The sequence below is a fragment of the Tinamus guttatus genome, unplaced genomic scaffold (genome assembly GCF_059628265.1).
Source record: "Tinamus guttatus ecotype Peru unplaced genomic scaffold, ASM5962826v1 Tinamus_guttatus_pri_ptg000213l, whole genome shotgun sequence".
NCBI lineage: Eukaryota > Metazoa > Chordata > Aves > Tinamiformes > Tinamidae > Tinamus > Tinamus guttatus.
In genome coordinates, this window is record NW_028288747.1 from 12,441,811 (window position 1) to 12,462,791 (window position 20,981).

At 37.4% G+C, this 20,981-nt stretch overlaps 1 protein-coding gene across 2 annotated transcripts in view; it reads left to right on the forward strand.

Annotated features, from left to right (window-relative positions):
* The window catches only part of PDS5A (PDS5 cohesin associated factor A), a 74,426-nt gene that overhangs the window by 19,378 nt on the left and 34,067 nt on the right, over positions 1-20,981 (forward strand). For both annotated transcript variants that reach the window (XM_088524760.1, XM_088524761.1), the window contains exons 3-9: positions 12,296-12,499; positions 12,837-12,923; positions 13,746-13,843; positions 14,330-14,456; positions 17,807-17,887; positions 19,297-19,437; positions 20,471-20,586. In XM_088524760.1, the coding sequence (XP_088380886.1) occupies positions 12,296-12,499; positions 12,837-12,923; positions 13,746-13,843; positions 14,330-14,456; positions 17,807-17,887; positions 19,297-19,437; positions 20,471-20,586 (854 nt within the window). The remainder of the gene's footprint in view (positions 1-12,295; positions 12,500-12,836; positions 12,924-13,745; positions 13,844-14,329; positions 14,457-17,806; positions 17,888-19,296; positions 19,438-20,470; positions 20,587-20,981) is intronic.

The following is a 20,981-nucleotide window of genomic DNA, read 5'->3' on the forward strand; positions in this document are numbered from 1 at the left end:
ATTCTGGATAATCCCTGTTAACATTAGAGACCTGTACTAAGGCTCCGGGAGATGGCGCAGTTAAAACACGGCACACAGTTAAAATTTATCCCTACAATTGTATCACTGGGGTGAATCCACTCTAGTGGGTGGGTTTGTCTCCTAACGTTCATTTACGCTCAATGAAATCTTCCTCCTGAGGACCCAGAAAAAGGATGTCACAGCTGAATATCTTCCTGTTCACCTGACACTTCGCTGCCCTGCCACATATGTTGCTGTTGTGCGTAGCTGTCAATCATTAAAAAAAATTCCATGGAAGAACTTTTAATTTCTTGCTTTTATTATTAGCGCAGACTGTACAATTTCAATTGAAGATCAAGGTACAAATATTTTTCATTATTTTCCACTCCAATAGATAGAGTAGTTTTCAGCTAACCACAGTTTATAAAAGTGCTAGAATACAAGAACTGTATATCCTTCTAATAAAAGAAGATAATCCTTTTTATTCAGTCTTGCTTATTGGTTGGAACAAAAGCAGGAGTGAAGGATAATGAGCTTCATACCTCTCCCTTCTGGATGAGTGAGGAAGACTGACGTGCCATGAAATACACCTGTGCTACAGTGCTAGAAACAGAGGCGGTTATGTTCTTTAAGCATCAGTATTACAGCAAGTGTAACCCTTTAGTTGTGCTTTAATGTGGAACTCCGAGACAAGGTTTTGCTGCGACAGATCAGCCGAAATGTTCACTTGAAAATGATCCCTTTTTAGTCAATTCACAACAGAAATGAAAGTGCCTTTGTTTCTCCTCTCCACCACCACACCTTTTCCTTGGAAGAGGAAATGAATTATCACACAGCAGTGAATTGGTTATAAAGAATCTTCTCTTGCACATCTGGAGGCTATCATCAAAGTACTTGGGAGACTTCATATGGAAATAGAAACTTCTTCACCACAGGGAATATACTTTTAAGAATATCTTGGTTTTGCCCCAGCCATACGTAACAATTGCTAGGATCCCTCAGGGAAAAGGACTATTTAATGAAGTGCTTCTTACTGATGATATCTTGAATTATCATTAGAATGTTTAAAGAATAGTCCCTCGTAGCCCCTCTGCGAATACTGCTTCGTTGTGTACCTGACCTGTATATGTGCAAGCAAAGTCTCTGAGATACTGTAAAAGCTTTTAAATTTTTTAATTTATGAAAAACTTTACCTTCTACCTTTTACCTAACCACTACCTTTACAGTAGTGTACTTCAGCAATTGTTAGACTTTGGATGGAAGACTGGAAAGAATCCTATCCCCAGTCTTTCCAGTGATTTAAAAACTGGACAAAATGGTGCTGTGCTACCATGCTCGTCTCACGTGCCTCCAGGGAGCAGCATGAGTATGCGGGGGTAATACGGTAGTACCGTCTCTTCTCATTATTTGAGACATGTACACACATTTTTAAAACTTACCGATTGACAAAATTATAGGCTCTTCTGCTTTGTGTGCCATAGGAAAGTGAATGAAATGGAATCATGGAGTGATTGAGGTTGGAAATGACCTTTAAATACCCTCTGGTCCAACCCCCTGCTCAAGCAGGGCCACCTTGGGACCTTCACAGCTGTGAATATCTCTAAGGATGGAGACTCCACAACCTCTTGGCAACCTTTTCCAGTTAAGAATTTCCTTCTGTTCGCATGAAAATTCCTTTGTTTCAGTTTTTGCCTGTTGTCTTCCATTCTGTTGCTGGCACCATGGAAGAGAGTCTGGCACTATGCCCTCCATACCCTCACTGCAGGTATTTGTATACGTTGGTAAGATGCTCCTCAGTCTGCTTTTCTGAAGGCTGAACAGTTCTAGCTCTTAGCCTTTTCTCAGGTGAGAGATGCTCCAGTTCCTTCATCACCTTAGTGGCCCCGTGCTGGACTTGCTGCAGTAGCTCCGTGTCCCTTTTGTCGTAGGGAGCCCAGAGCTGGACTCGTCACTCTGTGGCCTCCCCAGGGCTGACTAGAGGAGATCACCAGGCAACACCCTTCATGCAGCCTCAGATCCTCTGGGCAGCCCTGGCCCAAGGGAATGTGACTGGCCCATGGTCCACATATCCACTAGGACTCCCAGGTTCTTCTCCACGGAGCTGGAGACCTCCAGCACGCTCTCCTCATCTCCCGCCACGCACTCCGTCCTGCAGGTGTATTGGGAAGGTTGAGCATGATGTCCCTCCCCGTTAGGAACCCATGCAGCTAGGGAGCAAAGCTCCTGCTCACTCATTACTGAAGATTAGATCAACTCTAAAAGTGTTATTGACCTCAGTTGGTCAGTTACAAGGAAAGGCCTGTTGCTAAATTCCCTGCTGCAAAATCTGATTGTAATCTACTTTTCCATTAATCACAAGTTTTAATAAACAAAAACACAATCTGTTTTGACAGAGCTTATTTATTTTAATTTTAATAGTTTAAGCCAGTCTCTATTTCAAAGGATGGGAGAGACAAAAAAAAAAAAAAAGAAGTTACATTCTTACTACAATTACTATAAGCAAACATACGTGATGCCCTTATATGAAGTGTGGAAGTACTTGCTTAAAGACCAAAGAAATAGTCTTAGCTTTAAAGTATAATTTGACTTGGAGGAAAACCTCTTGTCATTATCTATTCTGTGTAATAGTGAAGGAATTGGGTTCAGGAGAAGCGTAGTATTGAATCTTGCAATTCTTATTACAGTAGAAAGTCAAAGTTGGATATGTTGTCTATATAAGTACTTATCTTGAATAAGATGTTGTATTTTCTCCAAGTTTGATGAGGATGCATGTAAAATTTTCCTTGCACAGTGTAAATGTTGTTTCCCCCCCCCCCGCATGTTTTTTTTCATGCCTAAATAGTACAGATTTATCAAGAATTGTTATTTCAGCAAAAGAGCAGTGTTAGGGTTATCTTTCTGCTGGGCAGGAAGGACAGCAACAAATAAAGGTACACACTTAGTTGTGCTGTCTTGATTTTGAGAATCATATTTCTTTTTAAATAGTCTGTAAAACTGTCTTTGTAAAATTCCTTATTTCGCCTTTCTTTGCAGCAGTCCATACAAGTTATTGTAATCAAGCTGCCAAATGGTTGATTTTGCACAGCAAAGCATTACACTATTATTTAAAACATTCTACATCATTCTATGCAAGGCATTTTGGATTTGGGTATTAATTTTTCTCATATGTTGTTTGCTGTTGTCCCTCCACCTCCTTATGTATTTGTGGTACTTGAGGAATCTTCCAGATTTACAGCAGAACTGCAGTTCTACTATATTTTAATTATGGAGGGAAAAAAATGTGTACTACTGCTCCTCGATTCGATTAAAAATTTGTCCTATGTTGTTTGTGATGCTGAATGTGTGTGATATTTGTGTTCATTTTGTAGTTAAAGTTGTGTGCATCAAGAAAATTATTATGAATAATTCAGGAAAATCTCAATACACTTTTAGCATTAGTAGCAGTAAATTTCTTGGCTGTTTCTTATGTCAAATTAGCTTAACCTCCAGGCCTCCAGCTCAATGTAAGTATATTAATATAAACTGTGCTGCTTTACTCATATGAAGATAGTGGTAAATTACAAGTATTCCCGCCTTGCTCCTGATACTGTAATCAGCCAAACCTCTGAGGACGAGCCCTGCTAGATTAATCCTCAGGGAAGAGTAGCCAATTAAGTTGTTTGCCTAGGAAAAGGAATACTGCTGTACGAGGTGCCACTGCTGTTTCTGCACGAGCTTTATGTTTCTTTTGATGTATCCACAGACGTGTGTGGAGCTCGAGTCATTGGCTTAGGCTGGTGAGCAGTGTGTAAAGGAGAGAACAAACAGTCCTTGCCCTAGCAAGTCTGCAGTTAAGTGTAATGTGAGGATACATGGAAAGATATAATTTATAGCAGAAATCGGACAATAAGATTTCTCTTCCCTGGGTTACTATCAGTACCTGGAAGAGAATGCTACTTTTTGTTTTAATAAGATGATAAGAAAACTTGAGAAAAATGTGCTGGCTCTTTGGTAGTTAATCATTTCTGCAATTCACATATGCCTCTTTGGCACTGGTGTATCTACTTACGTCTAGGTACGATGCTGATAAATGTCTGCCCAAAACCAGAATATTTTGCCATAAGTGAATACTTTCAAGAGAACTGCTCCAGAATTATTCTTCCATGGTCAGAGAGCAGTTTCAGTTCCCAGCTCACAGATATTTCTAGACAATTTATACCCATTTTTACTTGCAGAGTCTTATCCCTTAGCATAAATGACGCTCCTGTATTTAAGGCATATTAAAAGAGAGAAATCTTATGCTTGGCTGTTGTTTTGTTGGATTAAGCAGGCCATGGTCTCCTAAGGTCCTCCTACAAAAAACAAAGGCTTTGGAGACTCCTTTGGTAAACATCTTCTGTACCTTTTCCAATATGAGTTCTTTTTTTTCATCAATGGGGATAATCACATTCAAAGGATGTGTTTCACATTAGCATTTATCATTCTTAGCATTTTGTGCGTTGTATTGATATTTTCCTTTCCTTGCCTGGAAATGCTTCTGTCATATCCTGTGATTGCATTTTCATTGTTTTCATGCATATATCCTGTTGTTGGCTCACAATCTCTGTGATTGCTTAATAAATGTCCATCTTTCTCTTTTCCTGTTGTTTCCAGCTGATAAGCTCTTAATTGCACAAATTCTTGGTTTTTAAACACTAAGTATATGACCTTGTATTTAGTACTGTTTAATTTTTGTTATTCTTATTCTTGCTATACAATATTCAGGCCCCTACTGCCAGGACCCAACTGTCATTATTATGCTCCATTACTCTGTATTCCTACTTGTTGTGCTACAGATGTTGATGGAAATACAGCATCAACACTTAACACCATTTTCTGCTGACAAATTCATTCTGGGAAAACAGGTCCTTTCAGTTTAATCATTAGAAAATGACTAAGGAGAATTGACACTTTTGGACCAAACTCGAAGTCTTCCAGCTTCCTTAGTTTTCTTATGATTCAGTGTGATATTTTTCATGAAGCTCAGACAAATTGCCTATCATGTTCTTCCTTGTCTAGAACGTTGATTATCTTATCAAACGAAGTTTATCGTACTAGCAGAGTCCCTTGCTAATTATCTTTTATGTGCTACCCTGTTTTTCTTAATTTCTGTGTTTATGTAGCCTTTCAAAATGAAATCTGTATGATGAAAGTGTGCCAGCCCAATGGATAAGTTGGTGGATCACATTTCTCTTTTGTTCACTAATTTTATGTTTACTATTTTCCGTCTATTTGGTATCTTTCCTGTTGGATTTTTTTTTAAGACCTTGTTGCTAAGTTTGTGATTTCATTTTTCAGTTAGTTTCTATTTCAGATTTTTAAAATATCTAGGCCGCCTGATCTGAATGTTTAACATATTCTAGTTTTGTTTCTATTCAGTACACAGTAATTTTCCTGTTTGTCCTCTTATTATGATAAATGTAGTTTATTTTGTATGTCTGTTCTGTTTCCACTAGATCAACTTACAAATGTTCGATTTGGTGATATCGTTTATGGAAAAGCTTTTTTAAGCTAGGTACTCCCTATTTATCAAACCAAGTCTAAAGTTAATGTTACAGCTTGTGAGCTTGGAGACTGCAGAGACTAGATTTGTAAACCATAATATCCAGAAATTACTGTTGCTTATCCTTTTGAATTAAAGGTGGAAATAAGTTACCCATAATGATACAATTCCCAGAAATATATTTCTCTAATAATATTAAAGTGTTATGGTTAAGCAATGACATATTCTTTAAAATATCCAAGGAGGAAAAAAAAAAAAAAAACTGTGTGCATGTGTTTGTTTTAAAGTCCTTCTTGTTGCATAGGGCTTAATCTGAAGTAGACATACTGTCTTATCTTAAATCTACAACATTAATTCTCCATATGTCCGTGTTGAGAAATACTTTTTTTCCAGATCTGCACATGTGGATTTTTTTTTTTTTTTATATATTTTCCAGTTACGTCTTAGTCAAGGAACACCGTTTATTTTAAAACAGCTAATGGCTAGGATCACCTTTAATTTTGCTTAAGTGGTGTAAGAGGAAAAAAGAGAAGAGGCTCTGGTTACCAACAGAAGGTTGCAGCCCTTGGGTGGGCTTCGGTCGCCAGCTCTGTGTGGCTTCTTTGCCTGAGACAGCTACGTTCCCCAGGAGCGAGCTGGGCTCGCATCAGCTTCAGAACTTTTAATTCCCAGTATCTCTTCAGCTAGCTATCCAGTGAACTCTCAGCTGCCTTTCTCAAGTGGGGGGCTACTTCTTTGCTAGGTTCCTTCCTTGGAATCCTATGGATAAGTTGCTGTAAAAACAGTAGAACTAGTGGAGCCTGCACACTAGTCTCAGCTGTGCTGGGACTTGCTGGAATTTGCTGGCCCTTCTGGCTGCAGTGGGGCTCTGCTAGGTCTGTCTGCTTGTGCAGCACAAGCATCTTTAGCTGCAGGGATTCTCATGTCCTTGCACTGTGTCTGTGTAGTTTTCCTCTCTCATCCTATTTCAGTGGTAGCTGAACTTCATGATCCTGCAAGCCATGCACCAGCAAGCTTTGGTGTCCCCATGTAAAGCCCAGCTCTTGTGCCGTGGCCATGTGTGGCTGCAGTCACTCAGGAGCACTTGGCCATCTTCGCTTACTGCCCGGGAAGAAGGGCCATGTTTGAATTGCCTGCGAGGAGTCTGCTGTGCACGAGCTGCCTGCTGTGTGTATGTATGTTAGAACATCAGTAAAAGGAAAGACTGGCGGTCCTGGAAGGTGCTTCCTTGTCCGTCTTGCCTAGTTCCAGGCATCTTGTCACCCTGAGCTGCTTTCATACTCCGTGGAGAGAATTAGGTGCTTCTGTGGCACAACTGAGCTGACAAGACATGGATGCTGTAGAATCACCTTGTATTCCATGTTTGCAGAGCCTATCAGTGCAAAACATTGCTCTGATCATTAGAAATTTGACATAATTTGACCAAAATCAACAACGACAATTTCTGTAATGGTGTTGTAGCACTCATTTTTAGAAGGTCACCGAAGTACCAACCTTTAAACACCCATTTAATAGAGATGCGTTAAATTAAAAGCAGCATAAAACGAATCTTAATCTTAAATATGGGTAACAAACTTACATTTTGTTTTCTTTGCTAGAACTTAAGGTTGAAAACCGGGAGCTGAATTGTTGAATGAAATATATGAGGTTAAAGTGTTATGTTTAAATGGTGCTTTTTTGTCTCTTGCTTTTTCAGTAGAGTAGCGCTAATTTTTTTATTGTGGAAACTGCTAAGTCTGTCAGATTTTTATATAGATGAATATTATTGCTCTGCCTAGAGTTGTTTCTGCTTTAAGACCTTAGTTATACAGCAGTACTGTAATTTGAAAAACAGTGCATTCCTGTTGGTTTAATCATTTTTTCCTGGAATAAAAAATGGCTTAATGTTATAATAATTAATATTGAACTCTGGAATAATTACTTCCCACTGCTAGAGAAGTTTTTGCATAATAGTTGAATCAAAAATTGTGGAAATTGAAAGTCCTTTCAGACCTAGAGTGAAAATCTTGATACAAAAAGAAATTGGAGAGGGTTTGTTTTGCTTTATTCTCGCTATTTACTACTACCCCCTCTTGTAGGGGATAGAAGTAGCTATGTGCTGTAGCTAGGACAGATTGGATAATTTCTAAATGTAGTTCGCTTTCATAGAAACCCTTTTTAGGCATTCTGCAGCCTTGCATATGGCCTTTATTCATAGAATCATAGAATGCTTAAGGTTGGAAGGGACCTCTAGAGATCATCTAGTCCAACCCCCCTGCACACGCAGGGACACCTAGAGCACGTGGCACAGGACTGCGTCCAAACGGGTTTTGAAGATCTCCAGAGAAGGAGGCTCCACAACCTCTCTGGGCAGCCTGTTCCAGTGCTCTGTCACCCTCACTGTTAAAAAAAAATTTCCTTAAGTTCCTGTGGAACTTTTGGTGTTTCCGTTTGTGGCCATTACCTCTAGATCTGTTAGTGGCCGCCAGTGAAGAGAGGCCAGCACCATCCTCCTCACTGCCTCCCTTGAGGTACTTATAGACACTGATCAGATCCCCTCCCAGCCTCCTCTTCTCCAGGCTGAACAGGCCCAGCTCCCTCAGCCTCTCCTCATAGGGCAGATGTTCCAGGCCCCTGATCATCCTTGTGGCCCTGCGCTGGACTCTCTCCAGCAGCTCCACATCCCTCTTGTACTGTGGAGCCCAGAACTGAACACAATACTCCAGATGCGGCCTCACCAGGGCTGAGCAGAGGGGCAGGATCACCTCCCTCGACCTGCTGGAGACGCTCTTCTTAATGCACCCCAGGATCCCATTGGCCTTCTTGGCCACAAGGGCACACTGCTGCCTCATGGTCAACTTGTCATCCACCATGACACCCAGGTCCCTCTCTGCAGAGCTGCTCTCCAGAAGGTCAGTCCCCAGCCTGTACTGGTGTCTGGGGTTATTCCTTCCCAGGTGCAGGACCTCGCACTTGGCCTTGTTGAATTTCATGAGGTTTTTCACCACCCAGTTGTCCAGTCTGTCCAGGTCCCTCTGGATGGCAGCACAGCCCTCTGGGGCATCAGCTACTCCTCCCAGTTTGGTATCATCAGCAAACTTGCTGAGGGAGCACTCTGTGCCTTCATCCAGGTCAATGATGAATAAATTAAACAGGACTGGACATTCTTTCCATTCCTCTAAGAAATCACATGTGTTTCGGGAATAAATTTACAAACTGTTGGATCTATGGCTACATTATGGTTTAAGTCAAGTTTTTGTTTAGAACTGCATAAGCATGCTTAATTTCAGCTGTGGATAGTTCTGTTGATCTTGCATATCCCAGGTAATACCAGTTCCAGGTTATAAAAAGCAACATTTTTTGTTAGACCTTAGCACAGAAAGGAACCTCTAGTATAGTGTAATTTTATTTCTTTGTAATATGGAAGCATTTGGGAAGCAGAGTCCTAAACCAAGGCTTTTACTAGGCATGGGATAAACACGAGGGAAGGAAGGGAAGGTAGTTTCTGTCTCAGGAACTTTTTCCTCTCTTGAGCAAACAAAAGATAACAGATAACTATGGAAGGAAGACAAAAGTGTCCTGAGATGGCCCTAGTGATCAATGTGTTCTACTAAAGGATGCTGCATATGATTCTCTTACAGATAAGTGACTGCAAGTGTACAGTATTTTGTCCTCCTGAATATTCAAGTTTCTGTCCTGATTGTTGCATGATAACTAAGCTTTTTAGTTGTGCTAAGGGCAGGAAGGTCAGTTCTGTAACTTGCAATATTCTGAGTGGATTCACTGCTTTCTAGCATATGTACAAGTACTAAGCATATATTGCATTTCATGTCTGGACTTTTTTTTTTTTTTTCTATTTCAAGAATCTCTCTCATATGTAGATTAACAGGATCTTGGAAGTGATTCTATTCTGTAATATGCCAGCCTGCAGGGATCAGTGCTTAACTACAGGGAGTTCTCTCAGGAGCTTTTTTTTTTTTTTTTTTTTTTTTCTCTTTTTTTTCTTTTTCCTTTTTTTTTTTGTATTGGATTATTGTATAGGTAAATGTGTATATTCAATAAATGTATTGAACTGTTTTGTGGAACCATGTCATACAGAATCTATTAATACAAGTCTCTCAACATACAGGAAAAGGGGAATTATTTTTACATGTCATACCATTAGCAAGAATTTGCATAATGCTTTTTGCAGTAATATAGCACTGTGCAGTTTGTTTATGCATTACCCTCATTATTTGTGTTATTTTTATAGAACTCTGTGTTTTATATACCCCACACATCACATTATTTTTTATATTGTTTTAGTATTTAGGATGCTAGATAAAGACCAAGACATTTTTCTGCTTCATTTTTGGGCATGCCATGAACAGAACGTCATGCACCAAGGAGCTCACAGGCTTTTAAAAAAACAAAAGACAGTGCCCTAATGCAAGCAGATGTGGCACTAAAAAGAAACAATGAGGGAAACCTAGATCAGTGTTTTAAGTGGTGGTTGAAACTTGCCAGTGGCCCAATTAGTGTTGAAGCCTTGTTTTGTAGGAGAAAGGAAATATCAAGGACCACTTTGCAGGAAAAGAGAATTGGGTTTTTGTGGATATTTACTGGGAGTTCCTTCCAAATGTAAGAGCACCATAGGAAAACGCATAAAGATGTCATGTTTTCAAACAGATAAAGATAGTGCTGAGGCTAATTTCATTAATCTAATCTCAGAATATCCTAATGTTTTAGTAGCAAATGAGAGTTGTTTTTGTTTTCATGGCACCAGGCTGACTTTCCTGGTCTGTTTGCCTTGGAGAAGGAAAAGCCACCACAGCACATGAGAGAACTGCGAAGATCAAAACAGCAGGTTGAGCAGCTATCTTTGTAGTAGTGTTCTGCATAAGGTGGAATGAAGCTGAATTGAATCTGTGAACAGAAGAAATGTAGTGTAATAAAGTTATGAAGAGAGAATATGCAAGTTGTATGCGTAGCATGAACACAAGAACCTGAAGAGAGCACCAAATCAAGGAAAATATTTTGATTCTGAAGCTTATGGTCTGTACAGAGAGAGACTTAAGGGAAAGATCAGAGGTCTGATTATCTAAAGTTAGTAAGAAGTAAGGCTGGCAGGAATTATACAATATGTCAATACCCTGCAAGTTTGTCCTGCTATCATCAGTCTCCACAGTAGGATCACACTGTTCTTGAAGCCTTTAGAAACGTTGCTTGAATCAATACTTAACAGTCATTACTGCTAAATTTTCCCTCATGTAACTCAAAGTCTCTGATGCTGCAAGGAAAGGCAATCATTTCTTGTCCTGCCACCAGTGCTACAAAGAACCGTTTTGTTTCTGTCCTTTCTATTAATGTCCCTAAGTGTAGCTGCAGAATATTTTTAGAGAAGGAAGCCAATGCTGGTAGAATTTGGATTTCTAAGAGCATTGACTGTTAAGCTCTTTTTCTGACACCCTCCTCTCAGCCGTGATCTTGGCCTTACGATAAGTTGCTTGAGGAGGAGACGAACTTGTGTGTTTATGGAAGTTAAGGAGGACTTTCAAGTAATGCAGTGTGGGAACAGTTGCTGTTAGACATTTATTTTCACTAGGTTTGCTGTATTGAAAAGTGGATTCCAAGACTCAAGGAGGAAATAAAGGCGAAATACGATGTTTCCGTGTCGGAAGCAGTGGTATGGTCAATAAGGGAGGAGCAATTTCCTTATCAGCTGAATGACATAGTAACAAAAAATTATCATAGGCTTGAAAAATGAGTTCATCAGCTCTTTAAGTTCAGCCTCTTGTTGTGTTTCACTATTAATATTCTCTAGGACAAATCTGCCCTGTCAGGACCTGTTTTTTTCTTGTATTTCTCTTTAGTGTGTGTGTGTATGCTAAGTCTTATTGGTGTTTACTATCTGTCCATCAAAATTTTAACTCTGTGAACACTCAAGTGATGTGGAGATACGGGACACAAGGACTGACTTGAGCAAGATCATACTAAAACTCTGTGGCACAACTGCTAGTCCTCTGCTGACATCTTGGGAGTCGCCATAGTCCCTGAATAACCCCTATTCCAAAAGTTAAGCCTGCAGCTTCTATTTCTTCAAACTAAGTTTTCATTTCCAGTTTTGCCAAATCATTATGTTAAGATTGTACAAAAATAAACATGATGGCTCTTCACAGGACTAGTTTTGTGCTGCACTAAAAGGAACAAGGAGACAATGTACAGTTGATTTTCCTCGTTATATAAATAAGAGCACAGATGCAGATTTGAGCATCCAGAAAGAGTAGATCTGCCGAGTCAGAGATGTTTCACGTAAGAGATGAATGTATTGTTCAGTATCTGGTCCACTTGACTCAGAGCAAAGGGTTGTGCATGTGTAAGTCGGTCTTTGAGCTCCGTGCACTGGTATAGACAGAGCCTAAGTCTCCAGCTTGGGCTCTCTGCAGTATTGCTGATGGAGCAGCTGCCTTGTCCTGTAGTCCCAGCGTTAGAGCTGTGCTGGCCGCAGGCCCTCGGCACGCGCTGCTGCGAGGCCGGAGGCCTGTGCTGTGCCTCACGTGCAGGCTGGGCAAGCACGCAGTGCTGCTGAGCACGATTCAGTGCCTTCATTTCAAGTACTGAGTGCAATAAGCTTTCAAATATCAGGTTAATACTTCTCTCTTCAGCTGTTTGTCGTAACAACAACAAAAAAGCAGCACTGTAGTTATGCAGTGGAACAGGTATTGCTTGTGTTATGTCCTTTTAGAAAGTATTGTTTAGTAATTAGAAATGAAAACTGGATGCATTTGAATGTTTCCCTTTTTCATTATTTTTCAGATGGTGGTAAAAACCTTCATGGATATGGACCAGGACTCAGAGGATGAGAAACAGCAGTATCTCCCGTTAGCCTTGCACCTTGCGTCTGAATTCTTCCTCAGGAATCCCAATAAAGATGTACGCCTTCTAGTAGCATGTTGTTTGGCTGATATCTTTCGAATCTATGCTCCTGAAGCTCCATATACTTCCCATGACAAACTTAAGGTAAAATCCTTTAGAAAATAAAGCCCTTCTCAATAACTCATTCTCTTGTGCTTAAAAAAGTTGTGAAAAATCTTTTTTAACTTTTTATTTATAATGGCATTCAATTTTAGTAGCGGTTTTGCTTTAGTCCTATGAGTCAATATGGTATTTCAAGGTTGTTCCTATAAAAGAGTACTGGATCTAATAGTATCTGTGGTGGCAACTTCTTTCTGTCAGTGCCTATGAAAGACAATTGAACATTTGGATTTATGGGTTTAGAAAAGCGGGTAGATGTCATTAACAAAGAATTGTTAATCTGAATCCAGTCTGTAAACACTTTGTCATTTTTGTTTAACAGGACATATTCTTGTTTATTACAAGACAATTAAAAGGCTTGGAGGATACGAAGAGCCCTCAATTTAACAGATACTTTTACTTGTTAGAGGTAACATATTGTAACTTTCAATACATGACATTTGCTTTGTGAACCTAAGAAGTGTCATCAGTCTTTCTTTGTATGTGGCGATATACCTGGGAATTGTCTTTTATTCTGTAAACTGCACCAAACAAGTTAAAGCTCAACGTATTGCTTCTTGTAGCTGTTATAATTCAGGTAGCGTTTAATAAGTCCCTGCTGCCTATACTTAATGTTAACATGTTAGACATGTTAAAATGATTGATATTTATTAACATTTAGCCTTTCTCTTAAGGTTTTATATATTCTTTTTTTTTTGTATCATGCATCCTTAAGGTTTTATTACCTTGTCAAGAGAGAATTTAAAATGCTGATTAAAATGCAGATGTGCTTATAGTGATCACAGAAGAAGGAATGTAAGATTTTGACTTAAAAATATTAGGAAAAAAAGACATTCTGGACAAAAAAAAAGTTTGATTTTTATCAGTGTGCATGCAGTAATATAGAAAATCTTGTTTATAAGTATTCTATTTTTAAAAAACAACAGTATTTTATAGCATCAGAAAGATAAGAGTGTAGAGGTATGGCCTTATTATAATAACAGATTCTATCCATTTGCTCTTGTACATGTGAAATTGAATTATTATTTCGTTTTCTTCTAAATGTGTATTACAAAGCCACTTGGTATTAAGACCTGTAGACCACAAAGCAGATATGCAATCTCTTTTCCTAAAGACTTTACAATAAATTATATTTTTCTTTAAATACGAAATTTTAATTAGTGTAATCATATTTATGTGGCTTATTTCAAAGTTGTAATTCCATAATTTGAATGTCCCATTTTTGTTTTAGAATTTAGCTTGGGTTAAATCTTACAACATCTGCTTTGAGTTGGAAGATTGCAATGAAATTTTTATTCAGCTTTTTAGGACTCTTTTTTCAGTTATCAAGTAAGTTGAATTACTTTAATTATATTTAAACTGTCAAAGTATCATCAGTTTTGGGGGTACACTGAATTGTTGCTTAGTGCGTGAATGTGTAGATCTGAGCACAACAGGCCTCCTAATGAGGCGGTTCAAGTAAAGCAAACAAAGGCAAATTATTCAAGCTGTAAAGGGATGTGTTTCTAAGATTACTGATTTTTAAAAATTTCTTGTCTCAATTAGAAAGTTGTACTTCATTCTGACTCGTTTATCTGCAGTTGTGCTGCCATGACTGGTTCCTTGTCTGCTCATTTTATTTCTCAAAGTGAGACTAATGTGCTCTGGGTCCTTATTTAACTGGGAATGGTCAGGAAAGATGGTTCAAGTTTTCAGATGTGCAGAGTGTGGGTGAGTGCCAGCTAAACAGCGTTAGGTGTTCATCTGTTCTTAAAAATGTTCTTGGGTCAGTGTCTTAAAATTTATTAATGCACATGTTTTTTTCCGTTTTCCTAGTAATAGTCATAACCAGAAGGTACAAATGCATATGCTAGATTTGATGAGTTCTATCATCATGGAAGGCGATGGAGTAACTCAGGAGCTGTTGGACTCCATTCTGATTAACCTCATTCCTGCACACAAGGTCTGTAAAGTAAAATGTGATAGAAATACACTATTTAAACAGTTGTTTTTATTGAGCTTTGCTTGTTGCTTTGCTTTTCACATGCTGGAGACCATTGTAACTGCACCTTCTCCCTTTTAAGAGTGGGTTGAAAATTCCCTTTGAGAATTACTTGGTGCTGTATCTGCATGTGGATTGCTCAGTATCAAGAGATTCTGTCTAATTACCAGCTTCCATACAGTGTCTTTACACAGAAATTCAAGTATTGCCAAGCAAATTTAGTATTCTAATAAGAAAGCATTTTAAGTTTGTTTTTATTGCAAAGTGTTTTGAGTACCTTTAAAAAAAGTTTAAAAGTATGATTTTGTGATCTCCTCTTTATTGACAGCAACAGATTGTGGCCAATTAAAACTGTTAACAGGAGGGGAGGCCTCTTTTGTTCAGAACAGTAGAAAATAGTCCTTTGGAAAATCTGTTCTTCTTTGTAAGCTATTTCTAAGCAGGATATAGGCAGCAGCACTTGGGAGCGAAAAATGGGAGTGTGGATATGTCAGGTGTAGGGAGATGCAATGAACAATCACTGGATGGTGCTGTGTCTACTTGGTGTGGGCACATTACTGTTAATTTAATAATATAATTTTGCCCAATGAAGGGACTTCTCCAGTAAGACTCTGGTAAGAGGGAAGGTAAGCTTGACAGAATAGTATTTTACAGAAGTTAAAAATATTCTTAAAATAAATATGAATTACTTAAGGAGTTTGGAGCCTGTTTAGTATGAACCCCAGTCTGTTCAGATGGGGAAGTGGGCAGCTCAGGCACATAACCTTAATTTTGTCCTTAGTCGGCACAATAAGGAGCAGGTTGTAACTATTTCTGTTGTAACTATTGGGAATAGTGTAACTATTTCCACTTAAAACTCTTTTAAAGCTAGTTATTGTTTTTATAGGACTGCAGATCATTTTTGTCCCGTTCTTTGAAATTATTATAAATATTTCTTTAAGGAAAAAAATGAAAAATATATTGGCATTTGCTCCTTTTTAAAATATCTTTTGGACAAATAAAGGGCTGGTGTTCATTGACTTGCCCATCCTGACTGCTCAAATTACACTCTGAAATCTGTGTTCAGTTGCATACTTTGCTTGGTATTTGGCCTCTGACTTTTTTGTTTCTTTTAACATTAGAACTTAAAGCACTGCTTCGTGTGGTGGTTTTAGATATATCAGAAAGCTCTTTTGTCTGCTCTGTATGGCAGAGTTTGACTGCAGTAATTATATTCTCCTTTCATGCACACATCTAGGAAATTCTATGGTTGTTTCAATTGTCTGTCTTTGGCTATGGAAATCAGAAGCAACATAGCATGAAAAGCGTAGTCTGTTTACTTGTGCAGGATATATAATAATAATACTATTAATAATATAATAATAAGACATCCATGCAAAATAATTGAATAGGAACTATTGTCTGTTATTTAATAATAAAGATATCAATCATAATAAAGATATCAATAAATATGTAATTAATAAATATATCAATAAAGATATCAATGTGCCTAGATTATTATATTTAATGGAAGTTCTGTCTTTGTTGAGGAGCTGAAATACATATTTTTGGATGTGGCTTCATTTTAGATTTCTAAACTCTCTTGCATTGTATAAGATAATATTGCAATTAAAAAGAGTGATGCCAGTACCTAGGCCTGCAGTACAGTCTATGTCAGCATCTGTATTATATTCATTTATACTTTTATCAATAAAGTAGCTTTGCTGTATGTTGTTCATCTCTCTGCGTATGCTCATGTGATTCTTTGGTAAGCGTAGATTTTGAATAGCAGTATCAGAAGACCCATGACATCAGTCTGTAGCTCTTTTTATTAACTTTAATGCTTTCATTCAGTCTGTTTAGAGATTCTTTTCCCCTACATTGTGTCAAGGTTATTTCTTTTAAAAAATGTCTATTTCTGGTATTTGAAATCAGTGCTTTCTTCGGCTTTTTTTATGATCAGCGTCTCATGAGCAGTCCATCCAGATCTTCAAGGCTTTGTATTCTGCCTAGCAGAATGAATTTTTTTGTTTGTTTATATAAATTTTTAGCTCTGATTAGCCTATGTGTTTTTTTTTAAAAAAAAAAAAGCCCATCACCATGTGGATTGCACTGGATCTGGAATCTGCATTTGGAAGCAACGTTCTTGCACTTGCTTGCTGAGGACACTGGGAGTATAACAAATACAGAAGGAAATCTGCTGTAGAAAAAAAGAAAAGCTTCATAGCAATCAATCCTTTTCCTGTATGAACAGTGTGGTTGGCAGTCCTTTATTTTAATATGGACTTACCTGCCAGCAAGATTCTGGTCGTAGTCCAGTTTGGGGGGGAAAAAAAAATGTGTGATATTCTGTGGAAGTAAGAATTTGAAAAGGGTTTATACACACCTGCCTGGGGTGTATCAGGAGACATCGATTTCCCGCTGTGGTGACCAGGGAGGTCTTTGTTCGAGCTTTTGGCTCTTTGTGTTTCTCTGTGCTAACACCTGATGAGAGCTATCTTTCTAGTTGTCAGCTTATCAGCTGGAAGACCATGGGGAAGTAATTTTCAGTGTGGACTTGCCGAATATTGGCTTTCTGAGAATTAGTCATCCCTAGGTTTTAGCTGTATTTTTTTTCTGCAATAGTTTGTAATTTCAAGACAATCACCTAATCCACCCTCCTTTTTTTTTTTTCTCTCCTTTCAAAGTGCAGTAATCCCTAGATGAGGTGAGATGAGATACTGCATATTGGGTGTTGTGGAGATTTGGACAGTCACATTTTTCAGATGTACTCTTGATTCCTTGCTTGCTTGAGAGGAATAAAAACAGTGTAGACATTTGTTATGTTGCAATCAGGCTTTTACTTACAGCTAAATCTATCCCAAGTTCAGGTGTTTTTCATGGGTTATCTCAGCAGTTACTTTTAATGAGTATGTGAGGGGGAGAAAAAGTAACCTCCTTAAATAATATGTAGAGTAAGTTATACTAATTCATTTTTCAGTATGGTAAATTTGGTGCATATTAATTCCAAAATAGGAAGGTATGGCATTTTTTTCTTCAAAATCTTTAGTTTTTAAGTGGGAAAAAATATTAATCTATTACTATATTCATCAGTAAAGGTTACAACTAGAGTGATAAAGAATGTGTTAAAAGTGACGTGGCTGGTACGTATTGTTCTTAGGTTGTGAAAAACTAGTTCTAAGATTTTTGTAAGCTAACAGCTGTGTAATTAACATAAATGAACTTTGATGGCCTTGAAAACATATAGGGTTGTGATACAGCATATCTTTCCAGAGAGAAAGAAGTAATCTGAAGTAGATTGTAATCTTAAATTTTTTTTTTCTTTATTTCAGAACCTTAATAAACAAGCATTTGATCTTGCAAAAGTCCTGCTGAAAAGGACAGTCCAGACCATTGAACCATGTATTGCCAATGTAAGTAAATTGATTCATTCATGTTAACTGCTGTCTTCTACTTACTGTCTTGATTTATTGCAGATTTGTTTGCTTTTTTGTAAAATAAATATTCATAAAATTCTGATTTTTAATGAAAATACAAGAATATAATTTTCCAAATAGAATATTCTTAACTTGCTTGTAAAAGAAATGTGAAGTGATTAAAATAACTAAAGAGGAAAGTAATCTACCTTGGTGTGAAGTTCAGCAACTGAGTCCAAGATGACCTGTCTTTCAGCATTAATAAGGACCAAAAAATCCTGTTGCAACAAAATGAATTGTTAGTGCTGCATCTGTCTAGCAATCAGTCATCTTTGCTTTATCCTGTCTTTCGGATAGCATTTCAGATGCTCAGCTCTTCACCAGACTTTGTTTAGCTGAAACTTGCTTTACTCAGCCTGGCCAGCTTTACTCGCTGTGATTCAGTTACAATCTGCAGCTACTTCATTCAGCCTTGTGGAGAGTGTAGACTATTTCTGTTTGATGTCTTCCTTCATTGCTGAAGCCAGTAGTCTTAAAAGTCAAAGAGGGTTAAGAGGGAAATTAGACAAATTCATGAAAGATTAATCAGTAAATGTTTGAAAGCTCAGGGAGTTTCCCTGACAAATACCACCTTCCAATTCCCATATTTCTTTAAGCTTTTGTAATTAGTCATAGCTGGGAACAGGATAGTTGTTAGTGTGACCTTTGAGTTAATTAATATTGTTCCTCTTACATTCTTAATCAAGTATAAAATAACTTTGTATCATTTGCACTGCACAAATATTATTAATACTAATTCACAGTATCAATGGAAGTATATTGTGCATATTAGAATTTTACAAATGTAGGACAAATTACTTGTACTTTAGGCTACACACTGGTCTTTTTTGTTTTTTTTTTTTCCTGATCACTAACCGTCTTATACTAAACAAATTACTATCAGATATCACAAGACCTATTATAAATTGGTGCCGTTCTTTAAAACTGAGTAAAAGTGGAGAAGCTTTTTTTTCAGCACGATGGCCTTCAATTTGAATTGCTTTGAATTTTAAGAAAACTCACTTTAAAGCTATTCTCAACTTAAAAATTTATGATTTTGCATTTTTAAATTAACAGTTTTTCTTTATTGCCTGTTAATTTTACTTGGGGAGGGGAGAATGGGGTAGATGATTTCCATTGCTATTAAGTGATCAATTTATCATTAATTAATTGGTCCTGGTGGAAGTAATAAAACTGAATTATAAGGGATATTTGGTTTGGATTTGCTTGAGGGGTGACATTCTTTTGATCTAATGAAATATGTGCTTTGAGTACCTTCTAATTAAGCTATAAATCATATTATGTTAAAATGTTTAAATAGTATTTTCATTAAGGCAATCTGCTAAATAATAATGTTTGCCTTCTAGTTTTTTAACCAGGTTCTGGTACTGGGAAAATCTTCAGTAAGCGACTTATCAGAACATGTGTTTGACTTGATACAAGAGCTTTTTGCCATAGACCCTCACTTGTTGCTCTCTGTCATGCCGCAGCTTGAATTCAAACTTAAGGTAAGTTCCAATGTAATGTATATATCTACAGATCCAGTAAGTATCTTACTGGAATGACAGAACTTTTCTGCTTATAATTTTGTTTTAGAAATAAACGTAACTCTAAATAGGGATACTCATTTTTTTGTGTGTACTTTCTGTCTTTCCAAGTGTATATTATGCAGACATATAAAACACGGAGTCTTTATGGTGATAACTATGTATGATCTAATGTAAATCTTACCTATACTTAATCTTTGGATTTCACCGAAATGTATTACGTGGTTAGACTGTGGTTGGTTTCTCTCATGGAATGTAAGAGCACCAGGCTTACATTGGTTTGCATAATCTCCTTGGGTGATATCATGCTCTAACAGAAGAGGAAACTATCTCTAAATATTTTATTACACGTCATAATCAACTGTAAGTCAGCTGACTCCTTTTGAAAAGGATGGATTGCATCCTTGAAAATAATTCATTTACGCTGATTTTGGGGGTGGTTTTTGCATTTTGGGGGAGGAAGAGGTGGCTGTTATGATTAAATAACTTTGTTTTTCATGAGAGTGTAACAAAACAGTAGCTGAACAGATATGGTGACAGCAAACAAAAATAATCAAAAAAAAGTATCGAGGAAATTCTATTCTAAATGTCTTTTGTTTTATTAGTGCCCATCTGTTCATATGAGCATCTTAATTACTGTCCAATCTTGTGCATAAAATATGTTTTAAAATAAAAATGAGATCATTGACTGTTGAAACTACTAGAGATATGGATATACTATTCAAACTATGGCATGTGCTGCTTATGCCTGAAAGAGAAGGAATTTTTCAAAGTGCCATCTGATTAGTGGCTATAATATGTTAGCTTAATTAGGTATTTGTATATTCTTCCTCATATTCATCTAATGATCTGCACAGGAGGACTGGGGATTATCAGCAGTTATTTAAAACTCCCATTTTAATCTAACTTACAAGAACAGAAGAAAAAGGAAGACAGAAATTATTAGGATGTTCCAGGTGACACTTTACAGTTTCCTTTGTACTTTATTTTTTAGAGCAATGATGGAGAAGAGCGCTTGGCTGTTGTTCGACTTCTGGCCAAACTCTTTGGCTCTAAAGATTCTGATCTGGCGACACAGAATCGTCCTCTTTGGCAGTGCTTTCTTGGGCGGTAAGAGAACTAGGGACAGACTTCAGAGTTGTCATTCTTTATTTATGCTGAGTTTTCCTTATAGTACTGTATCTTTCTTTCAGAGGATTTCAGAGGTGTTTTCAGAGGATGTAACTTTTTGCATTTGCACAGCAAATTCTCTTGTTAAAGGTTTAGAGAGTTGCATAAATTATATTTTAGAATTATGTTCTCAAAGGATTGATATATGTTTGTCAGATAGAGGAATATAGCTTAGAGATATAACAATATTGTTTAGAATTTCATAGAGCTTAACTCTGCCTCTTACATGTGTAATTCCTCTTTTGACTGAATATTTTCTTTTTAGCAAATACAAAAAATAGTGGTGAATGTTTTCAAATGGTATATATTCTGTGAAGATTTTATATATTTATAGT